General features: G+C 44.2%; 1 protein-coding gene across 1 annotated transcript in view; it reads right to left on the reverse strand.

Annotated features, from left to right (window-relative positions):
* Positions 1 to 328: 328 nt before the first annotated feature.
* Positions 329 to 21,668, reverse strand: part of rabl3 (RAB, member of RAS oncogene family-like 3) — a 32,774-nt gene continuing 11,434 nt past the window's right edge. The window contains exons 3-8 of the mRNA XM_086006837.1: positions 11,334 to 11,463; positions 10,027 to 10,141; positions 7,910 to 8,060; positions 6,948 to 7,019; positions 4,008 to 4,046; positions 329 to 2,160 (exon numbers count right to left, since the gene is read on the reverse strand). Coding sequence (XP_085862963.1) covers positions 2,092 to 2,160; positions 4,008 to 4,046; positions 6,948 to 7,019; positions 7,910 to 8,060; positions 10,027 to 10,141; positions 11,334 to 11,463 — 576 coding nt within the window. The 3' untranslated portion in view covers positions 329 to 2,091. The remainder of the gene's footprint in view (positions 2,161 to 4,007; positions 4,047 to 6,947; positions 7,020 to 7,909; positions 8,061 to 10,026; positions 10,142 to 11,333; positions 11,464 to 21,668) is intronic.

Here is a 21,668-nt window from a genome sequence, read left to right on the forward strand (position 1 = left end):
GACACAGCCGGTTGTAAAGATCCTATGTGAAATGAGTTTGATCACTCTCAATCCAGTTCCTTGTGAGCACAAAACTATCCCTAATTTGGCACTAGTTGGCAATGTCACTCAGAAGGCCTAAGGATAGCTGGTGTGGGAATGGAAGAAAAGATCATGCTGGCGCAGTAAAGGGTGTTCTTCGGAGGTTGGGGCTGCATCTACATATCCTGACACACACACACACTATTAATTCCTCCAATAAATTTACTTTGTTTCAAAACTTTCAAAAATATACATAATTGAGTCAGCATCTAGGATTTTCAATGTTTAAATATAGAACTACAGAATGTGCATTACTGAACAATATTTAATAAATAATTTTCTTACAATGGACTGTTACAAAAACATGAAAAATGTTGATTTAATTTTGAACTTTTGTATTAATTTATTTTTCTAAATCCTGAATGCAAATCATACTCCAGCTTTAGAAATGAATTAAGTCCCAATTCTTCACCTTATGCATTCAAAGTAATTTCTAGAGGTATTGTAAACATATTCATAATATACATTTATGTCTGGTTTTACAACAAAAACCTATTAGGAGAAACTTTAGAAATTGTATGAAGTCAACAATTAAAGCAGCACAATAGTTTGTATAACTACAGCAGACACAAGGCTCCCCATTAAACCTACAATTAGAAATACAGTACTAGTATAAGCCTTTGAAACATAGGTGCCTAAATATTACTTACTTCTGTATTCAAGGAACCATTACAAGCTATTATGGAGTTCTGGTAGCTTTAATTATCCAATGTCTAACATAAAACATCAGCAAAGTAAAACAAAACTAAATGGTCAAACCTACGTATCCACCAGTTTTAGTCACAGGAATAGACGGAGTGCTTTACAGCAACTGGAGGTGGTGTTGGGAAAGAAACAAACAAAATAAAATAATGTTGTAAGGACCAGCCTTGCCCTTCAAAAGTACCATGCTCTTAAATACAGCTCTGATGGCGATTGTGGTGATGCCCATAGTCCAAACAATATCACCTTCAGGCAAGAGTGGAAGTATGGCAGTTGGGTAAAACAGTTGCAAATACAAGGAACTCAAGGGTAAAAGAAATTCATTAGATATGTGGTTTTTGTCTTTTTGCTTCAGAAACTTTCAAAATTATGGAACAGATGCTAACCTACTGGCAGTTTAAAACACCGGCACCTGGCAAACATAATTTTGAAGCTTCTCTGCTCCTCAGGAATAGCAATTACTTCAGATGATGCTGTGCTCTGGTATTATGGTGGAAGCCTTCCCAAGAAGGCAGATTGTCTATTGCCCAAGGCAAGATTTAAAACTATATTTGTGCACATGTTTACATACAGCATGCTTCAAAGAGTGTTGAATCCAGCACTCTAAAAAGCTGTGGTTGCTTATTAGAGATCTAAAATGCCTCTGGCACTTCTCTAATAAATGTTTATCCCCTTTCTCAGCCTACAAACACCTGAGGAACATATATTTTGAGTGTCACTGGTCCCTGGGAATAATGACTGAAGAGGTCTCTAGGCGATTCTGGATAAATATAGCAACAGGCTCTGGCAGATACTTCAGATACACATTAATAAAAGGTTTGCAAATGAAATAGAAGACAGTTACATATGAAAGGGATTAGAACATTTACTGAAAAAGTTAAAGTTGTGTGCATCTTCAGATTTGTACAACTGCCTAAAAGCTCTCACAGCTCAATCTTATTTGAATACAAGTTCTATACTGCATATCATTTCATATTGCTTTTCATTTGGTTCCTTAAAAAGTTCTCACCATATGGAATATACACTTTTCACATGAACAGGTGTAATTTACAGATTGGAGAGGATATTTGAAACATGCATCTTTTGAGGGGGGAAACCAAGAATCCTGATAATGCAAAATAGCTCACTGATCTTCTCAAAAGATCAATGTTTCAAATATCCTCGTACTACTCAATTTAAAAAAACCAAAAGCTGTAAACCGTTTCTTCAAAGAAATTCTCAAAATATTTAACTGCAATCACTGTGTGATGTTGAGAGTTGAGCAGAAGCCTTTTGCCTCTACAATGCATGAGCCACTGGCAATTCTGCTTAATCATAATGAAGAATCTTCAATGCACCTGCTGTTCCAAATCGTTTTCGGTCCACGAAAACAGGAATCTGCAAAAATATATATATATATTTTTTTAAATAACAAGTTACAGTTGCCGCATTCTCCCTGTATCTGTGCAGTCCGAATTCCGTTTCCAATTATCAAAACTTGCCTTACTTTGACATGATCACAAAGATGTGCTAGGGCTGTAAGTGGAAACATTCAGTGATACAGAAGCTTCTGCTTCAAGCAATCACATATTTTGGCAAAGAAAGATTTTTCTCTGTTAGTAACTCTGGGGCCAATAATTCAGCCCCGGTGCAGCACTGCCACTGTTCAGGCACTTTGTGCATCTGTGCAAGAACAAGCTGAACTTGTCTGATAGGTCAAGGAGCATTGTTGACGATGAACCGGAAGCACCAGCGGGATGGGCATTGAAATGTCAGGAAAGGTTTACTGGCCGACTGTGGAGCATTGGCAGTTTTGCCTCCTGGGGGAGGGGGAGGGGTAGGAAGGTGGAGCAGCAGCAGAGCAGGAGCGGAAAGGAAGACCATCACTAGAGAAGGAAATAGGCATTTTTTTTTCTTAGGCTCAGGTGTTTCAGTCGCATTATAAAAGGAAATACAGAAACCACTGTAAATGAACTATTGAGTACCGTTCTTTCATTGTTTAATGCTCAACAAACTTGTCTTGTAGTTTAAAACTTAAGCCTCGGTCTGATGGTGTTTTTAATTAATCTGCAGCAGTGCTGTATTCAGCAAGACCAGGTTTTCTGGTCAACACCTAGATCTCGCTACATTTAACTAGATACTGGGCAGGTGAAGGCACATTCTGGTTCATAGGGAATTGAGGTCGGTTCACAGTGGTCAATGTGACTAAACCCAAGGAAAATATCAAGGTGTTCCAATCACATTATGAGGAAGCCCTCAATTTATTTTCCCGAGGCCTAATGAACCACGCCTGTAGCTTCTACGCAGGTTCCCAGTACCCATAGCTCTGGCCGGCTGCATTGGGGCACGCTAGGTGCCTCGCAAGCATCTGCCCGCGATTACCCAGGGAGAGGATGCCCTACATCCCATTATTTGTCCCTCCAAGTAGGACACTAGCAAAATCATATATATCAACAAGCAGGCACTCTTCCTTGCTAAATGAAAAAAGGATCTTTCAATCCACCTGAACAGGCAGGCTTGGATTCATGTCTCATCTGAAAGAAGGTACCTCTAACAATGCAGCTCTCATTGAGTACAGGAAACTTTGGTTTATCCGGAGGTTGTATGTCCGGAAACCTCGATCTACCGGCAGAAATCAGGAGCCGTTTTGTTAAGTTTTTTTTCTTCTCGTGGCTTTGTTTTCAACAGTCAGGCTCTGGAAAGTCTCTCTGAAGCTGTTGCTAAGCGACAGAGACGCTTCCAAGGTACGGGCCGACTGTTTACAAGCTGTTGCTAAACAACAGTGTTTGTTGTCAGATACGGAGATGAAAACCTCCGTATGCTTCAACATTAACTTTGTATGTCCGGCAGTTTTGATAGATCGGCAACAGCTCGGTCCCGTCGGTGCTGGATATAACAAAGTTTCCTGTACTACACTGAAATATCAGCCTAGGTTATGTGCTTAAGTCCTGGAGTGTGCCTTCAGCCAACAATCTTCTGACACACAGGCTACCAAGTGAGCCAAAGTGACCCAGCAGGGGATGCTATTCTGAAGCGGAGGTAGATTGCTGGAGCTGCGCCCGGAAACAAACCATGCTGCGTCTGAACAGAGATTGGTTTGATCCCGAGATTGGTGCCCATTGATCTTCAAATGCACGTATTTCAAATGCTTGAATTATTCACTTATCTGAACCACTAGATTGGAGAGAAGCAAAGCAAGTAGGGCCTGGTTTGGGAGAAAAATATAAATTTAAAGATGTACAAACCTGATTACCATCACGCAAAAAATACCTCCTTTCTATTACCTAAAAACTCAAAACAGAACAATTATTAGTACATTTATCAGCGAGATAGATACAGATAGCACCAAATGTGCTGCAAGCACTTGAGCAAAAAAAGATGCAGCATCATGCGAGAGTTTTAGCAGATTATTTGAAGTATGTAATTAAGTTATTTACTACTTGTACAAACCTTCACCCTCATCGTACTGTCTCTCCCAGGAAGAAAAATATTTTACATTTCAGCAAGATGTTGAACCCAGCAAGTGATTTGATCCAGTGCAACATGCTGCAACAAATCCCACAAATTTCTACAATTGCAATTTAACAAAGTCTCAGAAGCAGTGAAAATGGTAGTTTCTGAACAGACATGAATAATAACAAATCACTTGCCAGAATGATAAATACCTGGAATATTAGTATAAAATGGAGCACATGGAAAGTCAGGAATCAAGATCCCAAGGGACTCAGTGATAATGGCAACATGTAACTACAGCATTACAGACCAGAAGGTCCCAAGTTCAATTCCTCCTCTTTCTAAAATTAGCTCATTTCTGACAGGAGGACAGTAGGAGTGCTACAACGGACCTCAGCACTCTGGGCTCAAAAGAGAAAAATCAGCCAAGATTCCCACGCCCGAGTGCTATCCTAGGACTCCTGCTGGAACATTATGCCTGTGCATAATTGACATAATTGCGTGCAATCAGCTGTGTTTGCATGATCCAGCAACACGCTGTCCAGCCTCACACCTGAAGGATGGCCACTTAGGCAAGACTCTACAGCCCTCTGTTACGTATGGAACTCTACAACAGCAGTTGTCAAGAGGGGAGGGAAAAGATGATAAGAATTAGGATCGGAGGTACAGCAGCTTTGCAAATAAGAGCAAGTTGCATGATACCATTACAGAGTGAATTCACTATAACATTCCAAAAATGCATAAAGCTTACAATAAAAAAAGCATATCTTATTTACACTTTTTGCAGGAACTCGATTAAACACTTAACAATGGATTCTCTTACAATAACATGGATATGAGATTGGGGGTAATATACTGGCATTGAATGAAAATTGGTTAACAGACAGGAAACAGAGAGTAGGAATAAATGGGTCTTTTTCGGCAGGCGGTGACTAGTGGAGTACCGCAGGGATCGGTGCTTGGGCCCCAGCTATTTACAATATACATCGATGAATTGGATGAGGGAACCAAATGTAATATTTCCAAGTTTGCTGACGACACAAAACTAGGTGGGATTGTGAGTTGTGAGGAGGATGCAAAGAGGCTTCAAGGTGATTTAGACAAGTTGAGTGAGTGGGCAAATACATGGCAGATGCAGTATAACGTGGATAAATGTGAAGTTATCCACTTCGGTAGGAAAAACAGAAAGGCAGAGTATTATTTAAATGGTGATAGATTGGGAAATGTTGATGTACAGAGGGACCTGGGTGTCCTTGTACACCAGTCACTGAAAGCAAACATGCAGGGGCAGCAAGCAGTTAGGAAGGCAAATGGTATGTTGGCCTTCACTGCAAGAGGATTTAAGTACAGGAGCAAGGATGTCTTACTACAGTTATACAGGGCCTTGGTGAGACCACACCTGGAGTATTGTGTGCAGTTTTGGTCTCCTTACCCAAGAAAGGATATACTTGCCATAGAGGGAGTGCAGCGAATGTTCACCAGACTGATTCCTGGGATGGCAGGACTGTCGTATGAGGAGAGATTGGGTTGACTAGGCCTGTATTCACTAGAGTTCAGAAAAATAAGAGGGGATCTCATTGAAACGTATAAAATTCTGACAGGGCTAGACAAACTGGATGCAGGGAGGATGTTTCCCCTGGCTGGGGGGTCTAGAACAAGGGGTCACAGTCTAAGGATACGGGGTAGGACATTTAGGACTGAGATGAGGAGAAATTTCTTCACTCAGAGGGTGGTGAACCTGTGGAATTCTCTACCACAGAAGGCTGTTGAGGCCAAGTCACTGAATATATTTAAGAAGGAGATAGATAGATTTCTAGACACAAAAGGCATCAAGGGGTATGGGGAAGAGAGCGGGAATATGGTATTGAGATAGAGGATCAGCCATGATCATATTGAATGGCGGAGCAGGCTCAAAGGGCCGAATGGCCTACTCCTGCTCCTAATTTTCTATGTCTATGTTTCTATGATATTAGCTACTTGCAGCAGATCCAATCAGAACCTGACAATCTAAATATGAGGACCCATTGTGCAGTTTTACATTTCATTATTAACAAGTACAGATACAACAAGACTGGCTATCAGGGAGTAAATTTTCACCATCTAACCCCCACCCCACCCCAAAACAAATCAAGTTCAAAAAAGGCTTTCAGTGATGGATAAGTGGCAACCTTGCCAACTCCACTTCCGACAGGTTTTGGAATTCTTAACTTCTGTAGACTTGTCTTCAACAAACCTCAAAATATTTCTTAATAAAACCTTCTAAGTGCTGTTAAAAGATGGAAGCAGCAAAAGTTGCCACTAGATGGCACTTGTTAATGATAACTAGATCCTTGTCATCCAGTTCTACATGTAGAGATTTTTCAATATTCTATTTTTTTTACATTACCAGCAGAGTAGATCAAGAGATTCAGGCTGCAATGCCAATTGCAAGCACAAATTTAAGCAGCCCCTAAAAGCCGTCAGAACCTAGTTTGTACAAGCAGTGTACAAGATTGTATGCAGTTGTAACATAGTCCATACATTAACATTAAAAAATGACCAGAAATATGTCCATCATGTCAGTTCAATAAAATGAGATTCTCAAGGCTAAGTCCTCCCAAGTGGTAGGTATAATTTTATTGAGACAGCTGGCAAATGATACCTGCTCATTTAGAATTCTAATTCATTGGTCTTTTATCTAGTAGAGGGGCGTTCCAAGGTTAGTTACAGTAAGAAGTTAAAAAAAAACCTACTTTATCAAAAAAACGGCTCAGTTTCACAGCATTGGAAGATCCTGCAGCCAAATAACGTGGATTGGTACAATCCTGGGACAAGTAGTAGAAAAATGGATTAATAAAGAGCAATCCCACAGTAATTATTTAACTTTATGTAAATAATTGGTTTACATCATATTCCTAATTCTCACTTTGATAACACTGAATTTCTTTGGGATCACTTAGAGGACTAGTTATAGTTCTTTACTATTTGAGACATTTTGAAAAAAAAGTTGTAACTGCACTACTAATATAACTATTAATTCAACAGACTTATAAATCCACTTTATATAAAATTGCTTGCAGTTAAGGCTGTCCTAATGCGCTCCATGATGTCGTCCCGAGTTACACAGATCATGAATGACCCAACTTGACTGGGACAGCAGTGGAGGCTCTGAAGTTGGCCTCCGTGTCCTAGAGTTGGGAAAGGGGTAAAATTCAACCAGGGTTCCTAGTCCAGAACACTATCCAAGTGACTACCCTGCAGTGGACAAGACAGGTCTTGGCTGAATGAAAAATATGAATAAAAACATGATATTGTACATAAATGCTTTTTAAATCTATTTGTGATAGTAACTCATTTTAAAACTCAAAAGTCTTTTTTTCCCCCCATGTAACGGAAGCAGTTATCAAGAAATCCAAATTAACCCTGATCTCAACACTAAACTGTCCGAGCACGACCCATTCCAATTTCTTAACTGGAGACCAAGCCAACCCATTACAGTCTTCTTGGACACGATGTTAGAGATCTAATCTGGCCCAGTCTATCCAAGAGCAGTAATTGCCTTGTATAATAATTACACTGATTTTATTAAACAAATATAAACTTAATATACTAGAATAATTTTCTTAATCTATCTTCACTCCTACAGGAGGTCCTGCTCCAGCAGAAGTAAATTTTCTTTTTGTAAACTTGAATCAGAGGTACAAAAAGCACATACCAGATTAATCTCCTCAGCATTGAAATCCTCCGCCAAGAATGCCGTCCTCGTCAACACCTCATTCCTTTTCGTTTCATGAATTTGGTCCAACTTAGTACCAATGACCAACAACGGTATCTGGTTATCTATAAACTGCTCACGATCATAGTCCCTTTAAAAAAAAGGTTGACTTTTGACTTCTGCATGACCCATGCACACTTGCAATTTAAAAAATCAAATGCTGATTTGATGCAGAGTAGGAATTGTGAAAGAAGTCGTAGATTGCACTCAACTCTTCCTGCACCCACCACTGGCTAAAATTTGCATTAGTTCACCACTGGATGCATCTCACCTACCAGGTCACGGCATTTCCCATTTCAACCCACCACTGGCAGCAAATCCCCCCTTCACCACCCGCACTGGCGGCAAATCCCCCCCCTGCTTCACCACCACTCACTGGCAGCAAATCCCCCCTTCACCAACAGCACTGGGCACTAGCGGCAAATCCCCCCCTTCACCACCCGCACTAGCGGCAAATCCCCCCCTTCACCACCCGCACTGGCGGCAAATCCCCCCCTTCACCACCCGCACTGGCGGCAAATCCCCCCTTCACCACCCGCACTGGCGGCAAATCCCCCCTTCACCACCCGCACTGGCGGCAAATCCCCCCCCCGCTTCACCACCACTCACTGGCAGCAAATCCCCCCTTCACCAACAGCACTGGGCACTAGCGGCAAATCCCCCCCTTCACCACCCGCACTGGCGGCAAATCCCCCCCCTTCACCACCCGCACTGGCGGCAAATCCCCCCTTCACCACCCGCACTGGCGGCAAATCCCCCCTTCACCACCCGCACTGGCGGCAAATCCCCCCCCCCCTTCACCACTCACTGGCGGCAAATCCCCCCTTCACCAACTACACTGAGCACTGGCGGCAAATCCCCCCCTTCACCACCCGCACTGGCGGCAAATCCCCCCCTTCACCACCCGCACTGGCGGCAAATCCCCCCCTTCACCACCCGCACTGGCGGCAAATCCCCCCCCTTCACCACCCGCACTGGCGGCAAATCCCCCCCCCCTTCACCACCCGCACTGGCGGCAAATCCCCCCCTTCACCGCCCGCACTGGCGGCAAATCCCCCCCTTCACCGCCGGCAAATCTCCCCCTTCACCGCCGGCACTGGCAACAAATACCCCCCTTCACCGCCCGCACTGGCGACAAATCCCCCCCTTCACCACCCGCACTGGCGGCAAATCCCCCCCCTTCACCGCCCACACTGGCGGCAAATCCCCCCCTTCGCCACCCGCACTGGCTGCAAATCCCCCCCTTCACCGCCCGCACTGGCTGCAAATCCGCCCCCCCCTTCACCACCCGCACTGGCTGCAAATCCGCCCCCCCCTTCACCACCCGCACTGGCTACAAATCCCCCCCTTCACCACCCACACTGGCTGATAATCCCTCCCTTCACCAGCCACACTGGCTGCAGTCCCCCCTCAAGAGGTTATCCTTACCGCACTTCATTTACCCTTTCAGCAGTAACCCACCCCACACTCGCTGGTATTCTCCTCCCCGAAATGAATGGCTCCCATGCCTCAATCGCCCTACTCCCACTGATCTGAATTCACCTTCTTTACCATTCTCCCCACTGTCTGGATTTTCTGGTCATTGGCAATCCCCACCCCTTGCACAGAGAGGATTTCCCAGGCAGGGATCCAGTCCCCTGAACATTACCCTCTACAGTCTTCTTCTCTCCACTCCTCCCCTCCTCGTTATTTCTTTCCCAGTCCCTCTCCCACCTCCACCCCTACCTCTTCCTTCTACTCCTGCCTCCCTCCTTTCCCCCCCAACTCCATTCCATTCCCATTCCTATCTACCTCCCGCCCCCCTTCCCTCGCTAAGGTTCCAATATCCCCTCTAACTCTACTTGACCTGAAAAATTTAATTTAGTCCTATCCATGTGCAACACTACAGATCATCAACTAGTTATTAAAGGTTATTGCCTGTGTTGTGTATCAAATTTTAGTTGAATGCAGTACAGTTCATATATAAACCTCTCCATTTAAGTTTTCAAAAGGGTATTCCAGTAGGTGTATTGCTACTGCACACAGAATGAAAAAGATATAATAGAAACACAACTTACCCATTCGTCACTATGACTCCAGTAGGAGAGGAGTCCTTATTTAAAGCTTCTAATGACCACCGATACAGATTCTGGGATGATTTTTTGTTAGTACAGTCATGCACTAATATTATACCTACAAGAACAAGGAAACAAAAAAGAAACAGAAAATATAAATTTTATATTTAGAAAAATACCACCCAGATTATAGAAATAAAACCATTGATTAGTACTACCATAGTTATAATGCTACTTCATAAAGTAATTTATGGATGTGAAGCACTTTGGAACAGCCAGAGGACGTGATAATGTGCTAAATACAGGAAACTTTCTGGTATCCGGCACTGACGGGACCGAGCTGGTGCCGTACCATCAAAACTGCCGTACAAACCAGCGCTAATGTTAAAACATACGGAGCTTTTGAGCTCCGTATCTAGCAACAAACCCTGTTGCTTAGCAACAGCTTCAAAACAGTCGGCCGCAGCTTAAAAGCGTCTCTGTAGCTAAGCAACAGCTTCAGCTAGACCTTGCAGAGTCTGACTGGAAAAAAAAAAGCAACGAGAAGTAAAAAAACTTATAGGAAACGGCTCCTGAATTTTGCCGGTAGATAGAGCTTTCCGGACATTTAACCTCCGGTTAAACGAAAGTTTCCTGTAAATATAAATTCTCTCTTTCTTTACTTAAGGAAATTCTTAAATCAGTTAAAGTTCAGAAGAAACCAGCAGGAAATTGCTTTCATTCTTTCTCTTCAATTAAAAAAAAAGTGTCACGTGGAAATGTCTATGCCTAACAAAGTGTGGGATTGGAGTGTGATGGGAGCATCTCAAAACATGTATGTCTGTGGATGGTCCATGGTGCATTTTAGGACAAAAGAAAGCAATGCTGACTTGAACTAATATCTAAAGACAGATTAAAATCCAAAATACATAAAATTAGTTATAAATGGCCCTTTATTAAGATAATATATGAAATACAGGTAGTTCCATCACCTATATGATTTCAAAAATAGGACTGAAATGTAACGCATGGTATTTTCTGTATGGTATCGAAGGCAATGTTTTGGTCCAGCTGGCACCTGTACAAGTTCCAGGTTGGTGAAGCAGAGTCCATAAATTCTTTTAAAAGGGATGTAGATAGTTGCTCATGAAAGAATATTCAACGGTATGGAGCAAGAGAGGCTCAGTTTAGAAAAACCACTAGCACAAACTTGAAGGGCTGAATTATCTATTTCTGTGCTGATGGAAGAAATAATGCAGATTAAAAAAGGACTAAGTTTACACAGAATAATTATGGTCAAAAATATTGAATCACAAAAGTAGCTTCCATACCATTCACAGAGTTGTAAAATACAGCTCTAGTGCTTTTAATACTGCTGGCATTGCCCACAGATCCACCAACATCCCACAGTTCAGTGTAGTATGTTTTCTCAGCAGGTGTGCCTTCTTTGTAGTCATGAACCTGAATTAAGTGAGAAACAAAATCTATATAAACTCCACAAAAGACACCAATTCCTGTAGTTACAGACTACAATCAGAGTCAACATGGTTTTATGAAAGGGAAATCGTGTTTGACAAATTTATTAGAGTTTTTTTGAGGATGTAACTAGCAGGGTAGATAAAGGGGAAACCAGTGGATGTAGTATATTTGGATTTCCAAAAGGCATTTGATAAGGTGCCACATAAAAGGTTATTACACAAGATAAGGGCTCATGGGGTTGGGGTTATATAGGAGCATGGACAGAGGATTGGTTAACGGATAGAAAATAGAGTAGGGATAAACAGGTCTTTTTCAGGTTGGCAGGCTGTAACTGGTGGGGTCCTGCAAGGATCAGTGCTGGGGCCTCAGCTATTTACAATCTATATTAATGACCTAGGTGAAGGGACTGAGTGTAATGTATCCAAGTTTGCTGATGATACAAAGTTAGGTGGGACAGTAAGCTGTGAGGAGAACACAAAGAGTCTGCAAAGGGATATAGATAGACTGAGTGAGTGGGCAGTAAGGTGGCAGATGGAGTATAATGTAGGGAAATGTGAGGTTATTCACTTTGGTAGGAAGAATAGAAAAACAGAATATTTTTTAAATGGTGAGAAACTTTCAAATGTTGGTGTTCAGAGAGATTTGGGTGTCCTCATGCAAGAAACACAGAAAGCTAGCATGCAGGTACAGCAAGCAATAAGGAAGACAAATGACATGTTGGCCTTTATTGCAAGGGGGTTGGAGTATAAGAGTAAGGAAGTTTTGCTACAATTATACAGGGCATTGGTGAGACCACACCTGGAGTACTGTGCAGAGTTTTGGTCTCCTTATCTAAGGATATACTTGCGTTGGAGGTGGTGAAACCCTCATTCATGCCTTTGTTACCTCTAGACTTGACTATTCCAACATACTCCTAGCTGGCCTCCCACATAAGAACATAAGAAATAGGAGCAGGAGTAGGCCAATCGGCCCCTCGAGCCTGCTCCGCCATTCAATAAGATCATGGTTGATCTGATCCTAACCATCAATCTACTATCACAGAACCATCTCCTGAATCTAACAGAATTAGACACACGAAATAGGAGCAGGATCAGGCTACATGGCCCCTGGGCCCGCTCCGCTACCCACAGGGCCATGACCGATCCGAACCTAGACTCATGTCCAAATTCCTGCCCGCTCCCCACAACCCTTTACTTCTAGGAAACTGTCTATTTCTGTTTTAAATTTATGTAATGATGTAGCTTCTACAGCTTTTTGGGGCAGCATATTCCATGGACCTACCACCCTCTGAGTGAAGTAGTTCCTCCTCATCTCAGTTTTGAAAGAGCAGCCCCTTATTCTAAGACTATGCCCCCTAGTTCTAGTTTCACCCATCATCGGGAACATCCTCCCCACATCCACCCGATCCAACCCCTTCACAATCTTATATGTTTCAATAAGATCGCCTCTCATTCTTCTGCACTCCAATGAGTAGAGTCCCAATCTACTCAACCTCTCCTCATATGTCCATCCCCTCATCCCCGGGATTAACCGAGTGAACCTTCTTTGTACTGACTCGAAAGCAAGTATGTCTTTTCTTAAGTATGGACACCAAAACTGTATGCAGTATTCCAGGTGCGGTCTCACCAATACCTTGTACAACTGAAGCAATACCTCCCTATTTTTATATTCTATCCCCCTAGCAATGAAAGCCAACATTCCATTGGCCTTCTTAATCACTTGCTGCACCTGCATACTAACCTTTTGAGTTTCGTGCACCAGGACCCCCAGATCCCTTTGTACTTCAGTACTTTCCAGTTTCTTGCCATTAAGATAATAACTTGCTCTACGATTTTTCCTGCCAAAGTGCATAACCTCACACTTTCCAGTATTGTATTCCATCTGCCAAATCTCTGCCCACTTACTTAGCCTATGTCCCCTTGCGGGTTTTTTAATGTCCTCCTCACTCACTACTTTCCCTCCCATCTTAGTATCATCTGCAAACTTGGATATGTTACACTCGGTCCCCTCCTCCAAATCGTTAATATAGATTGTAAAGACTTGGGGACCCAGCACTGACCCCTGTGGAACACCACTACTTACTGATTGCCAGTCTGAGAATGAACCATTTATCCCAACTCTCTGCCTTCTGTTAGATAGCCAATCCTCTATCCATGCCAGAATATTACCCCCAATCCCGTGATTTTTTATCTTAAGCAATAATCTTTTGTGTGGCACCTTGTCAAATGCCTTTTGGAAGTCTAAATACACTACGTCCACTGGTCCCCCTTTATCCACCCTATATGTTACTTCCTCAAAGAACTCCAGCAAATTTGTCAAACATGACTTCCCCTTCATAAAACCATGCTGATTTTGTCCTATTAAATTATGATTATCCAAATGTCCTGTTACTGTCTCCTTAATAATGGACTCCAATATTTTACCTACCACAGATGTTAGGCTAACCGGTCTATAGTTTCCAGCCTTCTGTCTACTGCCCTTTTTAAATAAAGGCATTACATTAGCAGTTTTCCAGTCTGCCGGGACCTTTGCTGAGTCCAGGGAGTTTTGGAAAATTATTACCAATGCATCCACAATCCCTACCGCCACTTCCCTCAAGACCCTAGGATGTAAGCCATCAGGTCCAGGTGATTTATCTGCCTTGAGTCCCATTATTTTACCGAGTACCTCTTCCTTAGTGATTTTGATCGTGTTTAGCTCCTCCCCCCCTATAGCCCCCTGTTTGTCCAGTGTTGGGATATTCTTAGTGTCTTCTACTGTAAAGACTGATACAAAATATTCATTCAGTGTTTTTGCCATCTCCATATTTCCCACCATTAATTTCCCGGTCTCTTTAGGTCACCCAAAACTCGGCTGCCCATGTCCTAACTCGCACCAAGTCCCGTTCACCCATCACCCCTGTGCTCGCTGACCTACATTGGCTCCCGGTTAAGCAATGCCTCGATTTCAAAATTCTCATCCTTGTTTTCAAATTCTTCCATGGCTTCGCCCCTCCATACCTCTAATAATCTCCTCCCACCGAGATATCTGTGCTCCTCTAATTCTGCCCTCTTGAGCATCCCTGATTATAATCGCTTAGTCATTGGTGGCTGCGTCTTCTGTTGCCTAGGCCCTAAGCTCTGGAATTTCCTGCCTAAACCTCTCCGCCTCTTTCCTCCTTTACGACGTTCTTTAAAACCTACTTTGACCAAGCTTTTGGTCATCTGCCCTAATTTCTCCTTTAATGGCTCAGTGTCAAATTTCTTATAACACTCCTGTGAAGCACCGTGGGACATTTTTACCATGTTAAAGGCACTATATAAATACAAGTTGTTGTTGTATCTAATTAATGAAGCCACTACCTGTCCCTTTGACTCTCTTCTGTCCCTACTCCAGACACCAACTTCCCCTTTTTACTGACACAAACCTGTCCCTAAATTCCAGCTCTGTCTGTACATCTTTTAAAATTGGTATCATCAATTCCCTCCTCAAAAAAACTGCTCTCTTCCCATCAATAAATTACAAGTCATCCATAACGCTGCAGCCAATATTCTCACCTGCACAAAGGCCATAACCACATCACTCTTGTCCTTGCCAAGTTCCCTGGCTTCCTGTGTCCAGGAGAATTTGCTTTGAGATTCTTGTCCTCACCTTCAAATCCCTCCATGGTCTTGCCCCTCCTTACCTCTGATCACCTCCAACCCAATGTTCTTTTATGCGCTCTCCATTCCTTCAATATTGGCTTGTTTACTCCCCACTCTACCACTGACAGCTGTTGCTTTACCCACCTTGCCCCCATTCTCTGGAACTCCCTTCCTTAGCATCTCTGCCTTGTCATCTCCCTCCTTACTTTCAAAAACCACAAGTTCCTTTTTGACTGTGCCTTTGCCCCTTCCTAATCCTCTGCCCTTCCCCTCCCCTCCCCACTTACTATCTACTGCCCTGTAAATCACGTGGACCTCTCTTTGTACTAATAGCATGACAGAAATGTAAACTGTTGCTGTAAATTATTGCTACAGTAGCACCCTTATTTGGAAATCTTTTCTAATAACCAATTAGTCCCATGTAGAGATGAAAATTGACACACTAACTTCTTCCAAATTCTTGTCTAGCAAACTATCGGGATGTCACAAAAAAACCCAATAGGTCTTTATCCAACCCAAAACACCAACTTACTCACAATTCCATATAGTAGAAATTCGAGTCTTTCCCTCCTTTTCTATACTTTCTTCCTCCCTATTAAAAAGCATTATAACAGTTATCCCTGTTGTGTATGTCCCTTTAAGGGAATAACTGGTCTCAGACTGCAGTAACCACCCCTGTATAAAAGGCCCTAGCCGGCTTCTGTTTTTTTAGTTTCCAGGTTGTCTCCATTCAGTAAAGACTTGTTAAACCAACTCCTGCATTCCGTGTCTCCATTAACACACGGATATAATACTGGTGACGAGTAAGAAACGAACTTACCTGCAACTCGGCAGCACCTCAGACGACGTTATTGAAGGTCGAAGCCAGAAGAAATAAATAAATAAATAAATAAATAAATAAATAATCCAAGAAACTCGAGAAACGGGCGTCGACCGTGGGCAACCGCCCTCCAAATCATCGGATTGAAAACTTGCAGGAGAGACTGTCAAGAGCCAGGCTTGGTTCTCCTTCTGTGGTTTCCCAGCTAATCGGGCTGGTGGCAGGTAGTGCACTGATCCTTCCTGGGCTGCGGCGGGCTAGAGCTCGATCGGGTGGCTCTGCAACGGGGCTGGGCAGCGAGTCGGGAAGCAAAGAGAAAAAAAGAGGGTGGAGCACACAGGGCGCGGCCGGTGCTTCGCAGCCGGGCAGCGTTCGGACCTAAGAAGAGGGAGGGAAGTGTCCCAGAGGGTCCACTCCACGACGGGAATGGTTAAAAGTAAAAATACCGCGGAGAGCAGCGGCAGCGGCGGGAGGCGCCATCTTAACTCGGCGGGGAAGAAGGAAAAGCGCGGGAGGCGCCATTTTGATCCATCGGGGACGAAGGAAAAGCACGGGAGGCGCCATCTTAGATTTTCAAGATGCCAAAGACTGGCGATATCACTGCCTTCGATAATGCAATAGAAGACTGGACCACGTATGTGGAAAGAGTCGAGGTATATTGCGAGGCAAACGAAATAGCCGATGAGAAAAAGGCATCGGTATTGCTAAATTTAATGGGCGCAAGAACGTACGGCCTATTGCAGGGCCTGATTACTCCAGCCAAACCTAAGGCGAAGAGTTTTAACGAAATTGTTACTATCCTACAGGAACACCTAAATCCTACACCGCTGCTGATAGCAGAAAGATTTAAATTCCACAGGAGAAATCAGCATAAAAATGAGAGCAATGCTGATTACCTTACGGAACTACGCATGTACTGGCCGCGCTAAACGTGCTCCTATCTAGTTATCCAGCAAGTTAAACACTTATTCAAAAATAATTCTTCTGAAGCCGGTTGCTGTTTTGAAGCTTTACTTGAACAAATTTGTGAAACTGTAAACAAAGACAAAGTATGTTTTGTACATAAACTGAGTACTATACATTCGATATTACATAAGATATAAACATATTTACAACAGTAGAATAGACAAATTGTATAACTAACATTTGGACTAACTTCTATAACTATCAAATATTAACCTTTTATAAACATAGTATTATCAAAATATTACTCTGACAACGTTGCTATTATGCTAAGGAACAAAGATACTCACAGATATTGCGCTTGGCCTAACATATGAAATCAGATTACATTAGATTGTGAATGGAACCTCTCATGGCAGATTCTCCATGACTCAAGTCAGGTTCTTCCTAGCAAAACTGCTTCCTGGGGTCAACAGGAAGAAAGGAACAAAGGTCAAATGACCTCACACAGGAAGAAAGATCAGATGACCTTTCCAGCATACAAACTGTTAACACAATAACCACCACCAGAGGGCGCTATCTGCACACATAAAATGTTCATTGGTCCAGAACACTCCCCGTCTGGGGTCGTTAACGACTCCACATAGTCCGAACTCTTACTTGTCACTGGAGTCCTCTGGCGACAAAAGAAGAACCACCTCGGAGACGGTCCGTCGGTGTCGATGATAGGATGCAGCTTCCGTAGACTGCTGTGAGGGGGTAGGTTGCGTTCTGCTACGCACAGTTCCAACCTGGGTATGGTGAGGTCTGGCTGGGGCGCCAACTTGCCTCTATCAAAGACGAAGCCGATTTTGCTTTGTCCTTCTTGAGTGGTGACCTTCAGATAAGCCACACTTGCAACGGCCTTAGCGGATGCGTCTGCAAAGACACAAAGCTCTTTGAATTGGGCATTTAAGGGAGAGAAAGACGAATAGCAGCGAGGTATTCGGATCGCCTGTAAGTCTTGGAGTGAGTCTCTCCATCTGTCCCACTCTGCTTCCATCTCTTCAGGGAGAGGTGAATCCCACTCTTCAGCGCGTGTGGAGAGTTCCCGGAGGAGCAGCCTGCCTTGTATGGTGACAGGGGCTAAGAAGCCGAGAGGGTCGTACAGGCTGTTGACTGTAGAGAGCACTCCTCTACGTGTGAAGGGTTTCTTGGCATCTAGGACTTGGAACGTGAACGTGTCTGTTGCTATGTTCCACGACACCCCTAGGCTACGCTGTAGGGGGAGGTCATCAGTGAAGAGGTCTAGGTCCTTGACATCCTTAGCACGATCTTCAGGGGGGAATGCCTCCATCACTGCTGGTCTGTTAGAGGCTATCTTATGCAGCCTGAGGTTGGATAGTGCAAGTAGTTCCTGGGCTCGTCCGAGGGTACCGATGGCCTCTGCTTCGGTCGGGAACGACTTCAGTGCGTCGTTGACATAGAACTCTCGTTCGATGAACCCTCTCACATCACTGCCAAAGTCGTCGTCTTCTTCCTTGGCAGCCCTCCTCAGTCCGTATATGGCGACAGCAGGGGATGGGCTATTCCCAAAGACATGAACACGCATTGGACACGCATTCTGTAGTCCACAATGTCTCTATTAGGGTCATTGTCCCGATACCACAGGAAGCGGAGGAAGTCTCTGTGGTCTTCTCTCACCACGAAGCAATGAAACATGTGCTGGATATCGGCAGTGATGGCGACGGGCTCTTTCCTGAATCTCATGAGCACTCCAAAGAGGCTGTTAAGATCGGGCCCTGTGAGGAGTACGTCGTTGAGAGAGACACCCTGATATGGTGCACTGGAGTCAAACACCACGCGGATCTGTCTACTGCATGGGGTAAGGTAGCTTGGGCGACCATTCTCCAAGATGGAAGTCTTGAGTGTGTTCACCCGAGATGGCTTGTTCTCTAGTGTGCGACGTCCTACGGGGTACACATTAACGAGGCATATCTTGGAGCATGCTCTTGCGCTCACTCCTTCTCCACACACCTCGGTGCACCTGGATGTAATCTCCGAACCAGCAGCTCCCTCTCTCTCTCCCCACCGTGCTCTGAAGCGGGAGGAGGCGTCTCTGACTTCCAAGGAGCTGGGCCTGGGTGTAGTGCTGAAATGTGCCGATCACTTTCACATTCTGTGCATTTTGCATCTACCTTGCAGTTCTTGGCGAGATGGCCCGTGGAAGAGCAGCACTTGAAACATAGAGTTCTCTAAGATATTGTTTCCGATCTTCCAGGGACATCTCCCTGAAGCCTCTGCACTTCTTTAAAGGATGGGGCTTGTTGTGGATAGGGCATTGTTTGCTCATATCCTCAGGTTTCTTCTGAATCTTTGTGTGCTCAGTTGAGGACACTTGCATTCTGTGGACAGATATTGGTGCCTTTCCATGTCTGTTGAACTTGTCTCTTCTGGCAAGTGCTGGGTGGGAGGAGAAGAAGTTGAAGCTGGGGTCGTTCCTTGCTTTGGCTTCTTTACGGATGAATTTAACGAATGCAGAGAATGGTGGGAACGCCACGTTGTGCTTTAGCTTGAACTTTGATCCAAACGTTATCCACTTCTCCTGCAGGTTAAATGGAAGCTTCTCAATGATGGGACTTACCCCTCTGGCAGTGTCTAAGTACGATAGACCGGGTAGGTAGCCGTCCTGCTTTGTGGCTTCGAGTTCCGACAGCAGATCTCCAAGGTCACGGAACTTCTGGGGTTCCTTACTCGTCAACCTCGGAAAGTTCTCCAACCTGTCAAAGAGAGCCCTTTCAATGGCTTCGGGCGAGCCATAGCTTTCTTCCAGCCTCACCCAAGCCTTCTTCAACCCCTCTGGCAGCTGCCCCACGTTGGCCGCTTTTATCCTGCAGGCCTGTCCGGCGGACTCTGGGCCGAGCCATTTGACAAGGAGGCCGAGCTCTTCTCCTGCCGACAGGTCTAAGCCCGATATGGCATCGTGGAAGCAGGACTTCCAAGCCCGATAATTCTCCGGCCGGTCATCAAACTTGATTAACCCCGAAGTCACCAGCTGGGTGCGTGCAAGGTATTTGGCGAGGTCGTAGGTGCTGGGACCTGTGCCAGGGTTGCCTTGGCTGGGGGCTCTGTTGGGGGTCTCAAGGGACCGAGAGGGGATTTGCCTCTGACTTTCTCTATTCGGCATCCTATTCCTTTGCACGTGTCTTCCGTTCTGCTGGCGGAGACTCTGCGGCTTGAGGCACGCCGTCTGCTTTGACGTTGGTTGGCAACTTGTGGCATGTTATACGAAGTGTTTGCGTCTGTAGAGATGTGCGGGCCTCCATTCCTTTCTCCTGTAAACTGTATGTCGGCATGGTCGCTCACGTAATCTATGGTGCGCTGTCGTGGACTCTGCCACGGAACAGGAATTAAAGGTTTGTAAGCTGTCTCGGGATCAGCTCCCTCCAAAATTGCCTCGAATACTTGTGTCTCGGCTAATGCAGCATCTATCTCTTTTTGTTGCTGCAGAGCGTCTAATGTGGCTTAGAGACGGGCCTGTTCAGCCTGGCGTTCCACTTGGTGATGGGCCTGTTCCGCTTGGAATTCAGCTTGGAGTCGGGCCTGTTCTGCTTGGAGTCGGGCCTGTTCTGCTTGGGGTTCAGCTTGGAGATGGGCCTGTCTTACTTTTATTTCTATTTCACTGTCCGTATGCGCAGCTCTGGCTTGAGCTGCTACTAGCTTAGCCCGTGTTTTGGCGATGGCTATGCTTACTCTAGAACCACCCGATGACCGTGAACCAACTTGCGATCTGTAGTAACCGGAGCTTATAGACCGATTGTCACGTTCTACAGTTTCGTCTGCCTGTTTAAGGTCTTCTACTTGCTGCAAAGCATTTTCGTTATTATCTTCTGACATGCTGATGTGAGGTAGATGTGCTCTACGAGGTTAAGGTTTACTCTGGGTTCCTCCTGCTCCGCTCTTCACAGCTTCACAATATTGCTATCTTTTCACTGATATCTTTTCACTGTACTGGCCGCGCTAGACGTGCTCCTATCTAGTTATCCAGCAAGTTAAACACTTATTCAAAAATAATTCTTCTGAAGCCGGTTGCTGTTTTGAAGCTTTACTTGAACAAATTTGTGAAACTGTAAACAAAGACAAAGTATGTTTTGTACATAAACTGAGTACTATACATTCGATATTACATAAGATATAAACATATTTACAACAGTAGAATAGACAAATTGTATAACTAACATTTGGACTAACTTCTATAACTATCAAATATTAACCTTTTATAAACATAGTATTATCAAAATATTACTCTGACAACGTTGCTATTATGCTAAGGAACAAAGATACTCACAGATATTGCGCTTGGCCTAACATATGAAATCAGATTACATTAGATTGTGAATGGAACCTCTCATGGCAGATTCTCCATTACTCAAGTCAGGTTCTTCCTAGCAAAACTGCTTCCTGGGGTCAACAGGAAGAAAGGAACAAAGGTCAAATGACCTCACACAGGAAGAAAGATCAGATGACCTTTCCAGCATACAAACTGTTAACACAATAACTACCACCAGAGGGCGCTATCTGCACACATAAAATGTTCATTGGTCCAGAACAACGCAAGCTATCAAAGCACTGCCAGTTCGGAGCAGGACTGGCAGATACCTTACGGGACAAATTTGTCTGTGGACTCCTGAGTGAAGGAACCCAGAAGAGGTTACTCTCAGAGAAAGAGCTGACGCTAGATAAGGCTTTCAGCGTGGCAGTATTGTACGAAGCAGCAGCAAGGGGAGCTGCGGAAATACAACAAAAGCCACAGGAATACGGCACCCACGAAATGACACGGGGATTTGCAAAATGTTATCGCT

The sequence above is a fragment of the Somniosus microcephalus genome, chromosome 14 (genome assembly GCF_052327205.1).
Source record: "Somniosus microcephalus isolate GS21.2 chromosome 14, FLI_Smic_1.0, whole genome shotgun sequence".
Taxonomy (NCBI): Eukaryota; Metazoa; Chordata; class Chondrichthyes; order Squaliformes; family Somniosidae; genus Somniosus; species Somniosus microcephalus.